Consider the following 12,016-nt stretch of genomic DNA (forward strand, 5'->3'; position numbering starts at 1 on the left):
TGTATGGAACCGGAAAAAACCCCGTATAGTTAAGGCAGTTCTCTGTAACAAAAATAAAGCTGGGGGCATCAGCATACCAGATTTTAGTCTGTACTACAAAGCCATAGTGCTCAAGACAGCATGGTACTGACACAAAAATAGAGACATAGACACTTGGAATCGAATTGAAAACCAAGAAATGAAACTAACATCTTACAACCACCTAATCTTCGATAAACCAAACAAGAACATACCTTGGGGGAAAGACTCCCTATTCAATAAATGGTGTTGGGAGAACTGGATGTCTACATGTAAAAGACTGAAACTGGACCCACACCTTTCCCCACTCACAAAAATTGATTCAAGATGGATAAAGGACTTAAATTTAAGGCATGAAACAATAAAAATCCTCAAAGAAAGCATAGGAAAAACACTGGAAGATATTGGCCTGGGGAAACACTTCATGAAGAAGACTGCCATGGAAATTGCAACAACAAAAATAAAATGGGACTTCATTAAACTGAAAAGCTTCTGTACAGCTAAGGAGACAATAACCAAAGCAAAGAGACAACCTACACAATGGGAAAGGATATTTGCATATGTTCAATCAGACAAAAGCTTGATAACTAGGATCTAGAGAGAACTCAAATTAATCCACATGAAAAAAGCCAACAATCCCATAGATCAATGGGCAAGAGACATGAATAGAACTTTCTCTAAAGATGACAGATGAATGGCTAACAAACACATGAAAAAATGTTCATCATCTCTATATATTAGAGAAATGCAAATCAAAACAACCCTGAGATATCATCTAACCCCAGTGAGAATGGCCCACATCACAAAATCTCAAAACTGCAGATGCTGGCGTGGATGTGGAGAGAAGGGAACACTTTTACACTGCTGGTGGGACTGCAAACTAGTACAACCTTTTTGGAAGGAAGTATGGAGAAACCTCAAAGCACTCAAGCTAGACCTCCCATTTGCTCCTGCAATCTCATTACTGGGCATCTACCCAGAAGGAAAAAAATCCTTGAGCCACAGGTGCTTTTATCATAAGGACACTTGTACTAGACTATTTATTGCAGCTCAATTTACAATCGCCAAAATGTGGAAACAGCCTAAATGCCCACCAACCCAGGAATGGATTAACAAGCTGTGGTATATGTATACCATGGAATACTATTCAGCCATTAAAAAAAATGGAGACTTGGGCGGCGCCTGTGGCTCAGTGAGTAGGGCGGCGGCCCCATATGCCGAGGGTGGCGGGTTCAAACCCAGCCCCGGCCAAACTGTAACAAAAAAATAGCCGGGCGTTGTGGCGGGCGCCTGTAGTCCCAGCTGCTCGGGAGGCTGAGGCAAGAGAATCGCGTAAGCCCGAGAGTTAGAGGTTGCTGTGAGCCGTGTGACGCCCCGGCACTCTACCGGAGGGCGGTACAGTGAGACTCTGTCTCTACAAAAAAAAAAAAAAAAAAAAATGGAGACTTTACATCCTTCGTATTAACCAGGATGGAAGTGGAAGACATTATTCTTAGTAAAGCATCACAAGAATGGAGAAGCATGAATCCTATGTACTCAATTTTGATATGAGGACAATTAATGACAATTAAGGTTATGGGAGGGGAAGCAGAAAGAGGGACGGAGGGAGGGGGGTGGGGCCTTGGTGTGTGTCACACTTTATGGGGGCAAGACATGATTGCAAGAGGGACTTTACCTAACAATTGCAATCAGTGTAACCTGGCTTATTGTACCGTCAATGAATCCCCAACAATCAAAAAAAAAAGAAAATAAATAAAATAAAAAAAGAAAATATAAAAGAATCTCAAACCAACACTTTCACAAGGAACATGCTGCTTGGCCAACTTTTATTTATCTGCATGAAAAGCCTGCTACCTGTTTTTTTCAAAGACATATTGTTGTGGTACTGCAGTGCTTAAATAGTAGCCTCTGTGCTGTGAGAGGTCTTTAGTAGGCATTTAACTCTGGTCGAGGGTAGAGTCATCTTAACATTTCCCTGTCCTGTGGAAGGGTGGCTAAGGAACCAAAAAATACTACAGAAGACCTAGCAGAGTTATAGTTGAAGGGAAGGGAGAGAGACAGCATGTAACTTGAACACTGAGTAAATCTCCCATTTTCGAAATCTCCTATTTTCTGTAATTCCATATTTAACTAGAATTTCTCCAAAGATTGAGAAATCAATGAGTGAACCCATATTAACTGTTAATATATAAAGAGTTTATATATGTATATGAAAAAGAACAGGAAATAAGAATAAAACAAGTGGCCAGATTCTTGGTGGGAGGCTCTCTCTCATAAGTGACATGCCATGAGAATAAGAAAGCACTTGTGGTCCAGTCAATGGTCACTTCTCCCTGGTTGTCTCTACCAAGTATAATGATAAACTCTGAGAACACAGAAGGCAACTGAAGGAGACAGATAAAAGAAGTGTCAGAGAAACTTCTAATGCCAAGGAGGCCGGGAAATCGAGGAGCCCACTGACAACACATTGCCAGGGGGAGTCCACAAGCCCCTCTAACTAGAATGTCACAAATGTTCCTGTGCCACGAGACCGGGCCAAGCGCTGGCTTCCCGTGATCTGGATATGGCAAAGTGTAAAACCGATCTTAGCGTTTTGGGTTTTCCCATTGCCCTGGGATAAAGGCACTCATTGACACCTCTCTCTCTGGTCTCATCTGAAAAAGTCTGCTATTATTGAAATGAACAAGGAACAAAGCAGGGTTGCAGTGGGTGGGATAATCAGCCCCCAAAGAAGTTCACTGCGAGTATGTGAAGCTACAAGGCAAAAGGGAATAAGGTTGCTAATCAGCAGGCTGTGAGGTGGCGTGAGGCTCCTGGATTATCTAGGTGGGCCCAATGTAAATCTCCTCAATGGGCAAATGGAGAAATAAATTATTTATCCAACATGTACATACATACAGTGGAATATCATATGGCCAAACAAAGGAAGGAAAGGCTGATATAAGCTACAATACGTATAAGTGAACCAGGAAACATAATGCTATGTAAAAGTCAGGTACAAAAGGTCGCATCTGCATATTATATGGTTCCATTTATATGAGAATAGGTAAATTCAGAGAGAGAATGCAGATGGTGTTACCTGGGCCTAAGAGTTTAACGGGTACAGAATTTCCTTTTGAGGTAATGAAAATATTTTAGAACTAGATGGAGGGGGCAGGTGTAAAATATTTCAAATTCACTAAATACTACTAAATTGTTCACATTAAAAATAGTTTGGTTAGGCTCGGTGCCCATAGCACAGTGGTTAAGGCACCAGCCACATACACCGAAGGTGGCAGGTTCGAACCTGGCCTTGGCCAGCTAAACAACTGCAACCAAAAAAATAGCCGGGCGTTGTGGCAAGCACCTGTAGTCTCAGCTACTTGGGAGGCTGAGGCAAGAGAATCACTTAAGCCAAAGAGTATGAGGTTGCTGTGAGCTGTGACAGCACAGCACTCTACCAAGAGCGACATAGTGAGACTCTGCCTCAAAAAAATAACTAAATAAATAAATAAAAAAGTTTGGTTAACTTTTATTTTGTGACTTTGATCTCAACTTAAAAAATTTAAAAAATAAAAAATAAAATTTTCTTCCAAGTCTAGTAGGACTATTCTGATTATGATTATTCTGGCCTTCTTTACCCTGAGCTTTCGTTTAACCTGGATGCTAATAAAAGGTTAACAGATTACAGAAGAGGTAAAAATGTCAATGCCAGAAGAAAAACAGTCGAGCAGAAAAATACACAAACTGCAAATCAATTAAAAAGGTTACTGCATTCCTTTCTTCAGGCTAAATTAAATGGAGAATCCAAAGACTTCACAAGGCCCCAGTTGTTCTGATTTTCATTTCTAAATATATCATAAAGATAGTTTTAGTACATATTTTGTGAATAATCTGAATCTTCCTATGGTAATATATGCACCATTATATAGTACACAAAATCTGTATATTGGCAAATTATATTAGTGCCTAGGCATGAATTATAAAGAGTAGTTTGGAAAATTTTGAAGTTTCCATTTTAAAACGAAACTTTAGCAGCAATGATAAATTATGTATTTGGTTGACTTCTGCAGCAATGATACTGACTAAAGTGAACGGGCACATTCTTTGTATTGTATCTGTTCAACAACAACAACAAAATGTGCAATTTCTTTCACTAATAGTGACCACCAAAGCAGTATCTTCAAAAGGAATGGTTAGGAGGGAGCAAGATGGCGGCTCAAAAAGGAATGGTTGATAATTGTTATAATTATAAATTTAGAGTTGTGTGCAATTTATTGGCATACAGGTTTTGAAATAAATATGTTTTTTTTAATCTATTCTGGAATAAATCAGTTCTGCTTATCTCCTTCCTGCATGTATCTACCTTTAAAATATCCTTACTTATTTCAAAATGCTCACCACCAAACCATGCTTATGGAAGTTATAATTTCTACTTAACAAAAAGTAGTGTTTTAAATATATATTTATGGTAAAATACATAGAATAATTTAAGTCATATTTGTCAAACTAGAAAGCAATTTATAAAACACTTAAAAGGGAACATAAAACAGATTATCTAGCTGGACACATTTTTAAAACACACTTTTCACTAGCTTTGCTGGCAACATTTTAAAAAGGCGAACAAAGTCACGTATAAGAGACATTTCATTCAGTTATACTGGCTATGTATATAATACTCTTCCAAAAAAAAAAAAAATCAGAAGGTTTCTAGAAATGGAATACTTCCTTTATACCCTAAAGATAAATTTATTAGGTTATTCCACTCTGCAAATGTTTATCTTTGAGATTTTAAAAACAACACACACATTCGGTGGTGGTTATTTTTCTTCGTTCTCATAGAGCCACAAAGATTCATAGTGAGTCTTCACAGTTTGAAATACAGATATTTTCAAACTTTGATGGTACTCACAGCATTTAATAGAAATTCATGCCTCTGGCGAGATTACCTTCAGCAATCTAATCGCAGTCACCCAGCACGTCCTACTCTGCTCTTCTTCTGCACAGAGCACTTTCAGGTCTCGAGGCCTCCCCGCTTTGTTAGGCTAGAAGGCCACAGCACATTGTTTATCGTTAATGCATATCTTGAAGGTAACACCTGTTGAAATAAAAGTCACTAAAATTCTCATATATATATATAAGAGAAAGCTGTTTCTTTTTAAAAGAAGTTAGAAGAAACTCCAGCTTACCTAAAAGACTGAGGCTTGCTTTATTCATCTATCAAAATATTAAGCCTGTACCTTAAAGCAGAATCCATAGTTAGTCGGCGCTCCATGTTTTTTTTTGCCTGCCAGAGACACATAAATATCACTATTGCCAAATTCGCTGAAGAACTGCAAATGTCGAGGTTCCTGAAAAAAAAAAAAAAAAATGCATGTTGACTGTTCAAATGGGTACATGTTTTTGTGCTCTTTTTATATTTCCATTCTATGACATAATTTATGCTTTGGGCAAAAAATTATTCCAAAGAGAATGTCAGCACAATGTTACGAAACTAAAGGCAAGAAAAACTAAGTCACCATATCCTTAAATAACCAGGAACTGGATATAATCTTAACTAATTTGGGAAGTGTCAATTTGTTCATAATTTAACTTCCAATAATATAAATGTATAAACTCCTATTTTAAACTTCCTAGGTTTTTAATCAGCATTTCAAGGAATCTGCGAAAGAGAAAAGGTAGCAAAGAAAGGCTTTGGGAAATGTTTTCTTCATCCGCATTTCAGGTAATGATAGTTTGACAAAGGGAGGAAGGTTAATTTGAGCTGTAGCAGGTAGAGCAGAGAAAAGGAGAAAGAGAGGACGATTTCCACTTCCCTTAGACACAGTACCATCCCTCCCATTTGTGCACTGCAGAACACACCACAGGAAGCAGCAGATAGGCTGCAGGACTCTCGCTTTACACAAAGAAGCCTGTACAGATAAGTCCAAGGGAAATTAGCTGGCAGTGGAATGTTTCTGATTTTCAAGGCAAAGTGGAACCATGAACAGCTATTTCTTCTCTGGGAAATCCAAGAGATTTACAGCTGGTCACGGGAAATCACTGGGTCATTTTATTCTGTGATAGGTTAATAACTTGAAGAAGTGCTTAATTCTGAGGTTGAATGTCTAATCAAAACTGACCAAAATGCATTTTCTCCCTAAAACCTCACCACTTACTAGTACTGTGGTCTCAGACCAGCAACATCTGCATCACCTGGGAGCTTGTTAGAAATGCAAAGTTGCAGGGCCCACCCCAGACCTACCGAATCCATATCTGCTCTTTAACAAGATCTCAGGTGACTTGTATGCAAAAATTTGAGAAACAGTGATCTTTAAAAAAAAACAAGAAAACCCCCATAAGACCCCACAGAACTTTTGGCAAAATAAGCAACCCTATTCAAATCCAAAATACGTTCACTGTCATTTACTGGTAAGCTGTTCCAGCTCTGATGACAGGTAAAGCAAGAGTTTCTCTATATTTCACTGTTCTTAAGTCTTTTAATTTCATGAATAACTATAGTTCCTAACTCCATTGGAGGATAAAGCAGAAAAGAAAATAGTTTAAAAAGATGCAGCCTTGGACAAAGGAGAAGAATGGAGAAAGGTACCCTTTTTGCCATGGCTTTCAAAACCATATTTCTTGATAGAAACTAAGTTACTAGTCAATATGTCTGATTTCTATGAAGATGGAATAAAAGCCTCCCTGTCCAGTGACACTGTAGAAGGCAATATAGCTGTCATTCCAGCGTGAGTGCCAGGCAGCTTGGGAAACAACACTAGAAGGAAGTAAGAAGCATGAAGACCTTTTTCTCCTGATTGAGATTTGATTTTTGTTCCTCTACTGCAGACATAGCAAGGCTTACGGGCACTGTAAGAATACAAGGCTGAGTTGGCCTGGTTAGCAAAATCTTAGCATGTGCAGGCATATAAAAGAGGGAGATGGACAGGAGGGTACGTAGAGGTTTCTCTGTAAATACAGTCCCTAGCCACATCTCCGAGGCTTGCAGCAGTGGTTAGCTAACTCCCATGCAGCCTTCATGTCTTTACATCTTTAGAAAGTAAAACCAATCTAGACTTCCTCAGAGCAAAGGGCAGAAAGGATGTCTTTATCAGGTAGAAATGCCATATTCTACACAATTTGTATGAAGGTCATAATCATTACGGGTATCTAAATTTTTTCTTAGAGGGGGAACTTAAAAGCATCTTCATATATAGACTATGGATCATGAACTCATCAGGCACAGGCTAGAGAAGAGGAATATTATGTGTTCATGAACAGCAAAGTCAGATACTATGTTTAGGAGAACTACGACATGGCCTGAGAATAGAGGTCTGATGCTTACAACTTTGCCAAGCCAAAGCAAAGACCATTGCAAGGATGAGCACATAGATAGAAGAAAGAAGGGCTGTTTTGTTGTATAATGGGTGTGAGAGAAAGGAAATGAAGGATGAAGTAAAAATATAACGGGCAGTGGATTTCAGTAGGACAGTGTTGAAAAAAGAATTTAGGAGTGAAAGACATGTTAACGTATCTTCCAGTGAAGAATCACTGGAATGAGGTAAACATGATTCACTAGATTTAGAGCCATTTTTCTCTAACATTAAAAGTTAAAAGATGTTCCAGCACACATTTGTTTAAAAAACACTTCATGTTATTTCCTACATTTGGAACACTAGAAGAAGAGTAACCTCATAAAAGTGGTTCAGAAGGAGTCTGAAACCTTAATAGCAAAAATAGGTTCATATTCATCGTAACATTATTTATGACAAAAATTTGAAAACCAGCTTAAACACTGAATAAAGATGAGTTCAATCTATGGGCATGACAATACTAGTAGCCAAATAAATACCTGAAAATTAAAGATTTCTGTAAGGGGATGCATCACTAAGTTAGTGGCGCTCTATTCCATGAAGCATTATACTGCAGGAAAATACACACATACAAGCAACAAAGGAAAACATATATAAGAGAAAAGAGGAAGCTACACAAAAATATTTTGGGGGAAGACAGGGAAGGGTCAAGTATCACTTCTTTGCAATTCCACATCTCCTGTTAGATCACCCAGTATCTGGTCTCCATCATCAACTGTGTTCTGGGCACTTCCATGTGGATGCTTCATCCTCAATACAACATATCTAGAACTGAGATCAAGAAAATAACCCTCCAGCAAACCTCTAATTCTTGGGTTTTTAAATAATCATTTTCTATGTATTTTCTTTTACCTTTCCCTAAGAACATTTTTAATTGTTCCCTCTTTTCTCATACGAATGAAACACCAAAACCCGGCCCTCGGCCATTTAATCTTGCAGCCATTCTTCTCTTCTCTCCTCTACTGTTCACCACAGGTTGACGCGTCACCTCTACTGGGATTGCTGAAATGATCATCTAATCAGCACTTGTGCCAATAATCAATTTCTCTCCCTCCTTCCCTCCCTCACTCTCTTTCTCTTCCCCTCCCTCTCTCTCTCCCCACTTCTTCCCCCCACGTTTTCTCTCTGCCTCTCCCTTGCTTCTTTTCCCCTCAATCTCTTTTTCTTTCTCTCTTTGGTATTTTAAGCTCCCTGTGGCTACACTAATCATAAGAAACTCTTTTGATTATTTCACTCCCTTGTTCAAAATTTGTCAATACTGTAGGCTGAATGGAATCTGCCCCAAAGATACGCACATGTACTACCCTGGAAACCTTGAATGTAACCTCATTCAGAAAAAGGTCACTGCAGACATAATTAAGGATCTCAAGATGAGATTATCCTAGATTATCCAGGTGAGCCTTTAACCCAATGAAAAGTCCTTATCAGAGTCACACAAAGAGAAAGAAAGAAAGACTATGTGAAAACAAAGGCAAAGATTCAAGTTAGTCAAACCAAGGTACATCTGTAGCCATGACTACTCACAATAGGAAATCCTACTGAAAATTTAAATAATCAAATCATGAAAATTGGAAAGAAACAAATCAATAATGGGCGAGCATTTCTAGTATAAAAGAAAAATATGAGTTTACAGACCGAATGTGTGTGCTCATATTCATGCAAGAGCGAATACACCCAGAAATACGGCAGAGAAATTGCTGCACACTGATGATGACAAGAATATTTGAAAAATAACTAGAGAAATGAGAGTTTATCCATAAAGAAGCAACAGCATTTTCATTGACAATAGACACTTAAAATAATAGTAACCTCCCATAAAAACTCACAAAAGTATTTTTACTTGAGAGGTATCAGTGCATTGCATAACATGATAACACTTTTAGACCACAAACTATGGCATAATGAATAGACTAGGTACAGAGAAACAAAGACTACATAGTGCTGCACACTGGAATACGCAGTATATTCTAAGCAATACGGACGTGCACATGGACATGTGTGTACGTATAACGAGGTAACCGTGTGCACAGGTGTATATATATATAAAACATATATATATATATATATGCACACAGATGAACACATCCATTCATTCCTGATCAAAACATCATGACTTCCTCTAGGAATCTGTAATCTAAAGCAGGAGACAAAATAAACACACAGAATTAATGAAGAGCAAGAAAGGACTCAGCTGAGTGCTGCTAACTCTTCTGTTGATGTTAATCAACAGAAGTTCCAAAGTGGGCAAGATGAGTCTTAAGACCTGAGGTAAAATGAAAAGGTGGAAATGATACCAGGCCTCAAAATCTGCAGCCTGAGATGAAGAAAGAGGAAAAACAAGTAATATATGTGGTACTGAGACAAGAGCATGCAGACTCCATCAAGGATCTATGTTGAAACTAGTGTGCAGTAAGGCTGAACAGTTAGTGTTTCAACTGATTATAGCATATGTGTAGTATCCAAAAGAAGACCAGCACTTGACAGCAAGTAAGCAAGTCATAACTACAACCAAGTAAAGCACGTTTTAACTTGCAGCTAATGTATTGTACATATCACTGATACTTCAATTTACCTTCGATGTCCCTTTAGTAGAAAAATATAATCCAGATCTTCTTAGAAGGAAGTAAATTTTTTTCCAAGACTTCTTTCCCTGTTCTTTTGCGTGCAAGAAGCCATGAATTTCAGGATATGTGCTTGAGCTCAGAAACATCTAGAAGAATTAGATACTCTCACACCATTATTGAATCAATGATATTGTAGCCTTATACTAATCATATTAAGATTTCAAACATAAATGTGTAAAATCAAACAGCATCAACACCACTAATGTACCATTACAGAAATTATAATATATGCACAACAGAAAATAAATCAGAGTCTTTAAAAAATCTGTGATAGGTTAAAAATAAAAATATGTTCACAAGATACATAGTCTAAGTGATCAATACTTAACCAAATACCAAAATTATAAGCCCTTTGATTGTCTATTCTAAAAACTGGACGTCATCTATAGAGTTAAGTCCTAATATACTTTCATCCTTTTCCACAGTACCCTGAGATTACAGGTTTAATATCAACTCCCTTATGGTACCGAGGATTAGTAGGAACGCAATCCCGACTTCAGCTGAGCCCTTCTTTGTCATCTGTGGTTCCCAGTTGTGGGTGGATATGGTCGGTCATGTTTTCCAACAGTTTCCATCCCACATGCTGTGCTGCAATGTTATCTGGCCCCCGAACTGTAAAGAGGTAGAATCTGTTTCTCCACCTTTTTAAATCTAGGCAAGCCTCTCACTGCCTTAACCAATAGACTATGTGAAAGTGACACTCTGCCAGTTCTCGGCGTAGTCCTTAATTAGCCTGGTGCCTTCTGCCACTTGACTCTTATTTATTTATTTATTTGTTGAATTTATTATTGAAACAGAATCTTACTTTGTTGCTCTTAGTAGAGTGCCGGGGCGTCATAATTCAAAGCAACCTCAAACTCTTAGAATCAAGTGATTCCCTTGCCTCTATCTCCCAAGTAGCCGGGACTACAGGTTCCCGCCACTACATCCAGCTATTTTTAGAGACAGCACCTGGCTCTTGCTCAGACTGGTCTCCAACTCCTGAGGTCAGGCTATCCACCTGCCTTGGCCTCCCAGCGTGCTAGGATTACAGGCGTGAGCCACTGAGCCCAGCTCTGCCACTTAACTCTTGCAAACCAGTTGTCAAGTAAGAAACATGACTACCCTGAAACCACAGTGGGTAAGGAGTTCGATGCAATTGAAAAAGCCCTTGAGGATGGTACCACCATATGGAGAGACAGAGAAAGAGGCATCAAAGACTATCAAGGCACAGGGAGCAGTGAAAAGCACATCTTATAAAAGGATCCTGTGTGCCCACCCAATGAGCCAGTGTGCCTCAGAGATGCCACATCCCCCAAACTCTTCCCAAATTCCTACCCTGCAAAATTGCTGGGAAAATGTGAGTGGCCACTTTAAGCCATGAAAATATGGAATAGTTTGTTACACGATAATAATTAACTAAGACAGTGGGCATGTGTTGGTCAAGAAAATGAAAATGAAAGTGATTCTATCAGGGTGGCTGTGCTCAGCATCCTTAATAAGACAGTGGAAAAGCATTAGTGTCTCATTAAAAGAAGGAAACAGAAATCTCTATGAACAAACAAATGGAAAATGGAAAAACTGAAAGTAAGAGAAATTATTCATTAAAACAATGTAACATTTTAAAAGGCTACTAAGGCTGAGAGTAGATATTTATGTTTTTTTTAAATAAATTATGAAAAAATTCTTAATGAGCCACATATAATAATTAATTGACATGCAAAACAGGCAAGTAGGTTTTTTAGTTTGAGTGCTTTCCAAGTTATTAAACCAAACCAATTAAATTTTAAAAAGGGAGTCATGGAGGTCACGGTAGAAAAAGAAGAAACCTTTTAAAAAGTGGAAACAGTGCCTCAGTGGAGAGAAAAGGTCAGCAGCACACGCAGGACTATCTGATTCCAAAGCCTATGATTTTTCTTGTTTTTATAATTTCACATTAAAGCAATATAACTATGTTACAGGAGGACTCGCGAAAGGAGGTGGAAGAAAAACTCCATCCCGCCACTGGGTAGGAACATGATGGCTCAGCAACGAGAGGGCTGAGATCCGGGAGTCCTGGGGCAC

General features: G+C 38.5%; 1 protein-coding gene across 2 annotated transcripts in view; it reads right to left on the reverse strand.

Annotated features, from left to right (window-relative positions):
- Positions 1-12,016, reverse strand: part of GRB14 (growth factor receptor bound protein 14) — a 117,630-nt gene that overhangs the window by 15,105 nt on the left and 90,509 nt on the right. For both annotated transcript variants that reach the window (XM_053597820.1, XM_053597821.1), the window contains 3 exons: positions 9,922-10,059; positions 5,238-5,348; positions 4,947-5,042 (listed from right to left, as the gene is read on the reverse strand). In XM_053597820.1, coding sequence (XP_053453795.1) covers positions 4,947-5,042; positions 5,238-5,348; positions 9,922-10,059 — 345 coding nt within the window. The remainder of the gene's footprint in view (positions 1-4,946; positions 5,043-5,237; positions 5,349-9,921; positions 10,060-12,016) is intronic.

Source organism: Nycticebus coucang, chromosome 7, assembly GCF_027406575.1.
Source record: "Nycticebus coucang isolate mNycCou1 chromosome 7, mNycCou1.pri, whole genome shotgun sequence".
Classification (NCBI taxonomy): Eukaryota; Metazoa; Chordata; class Mammalia; order Primates; family Lorisidae; genus Nycticebus; species Nycticebus coucang.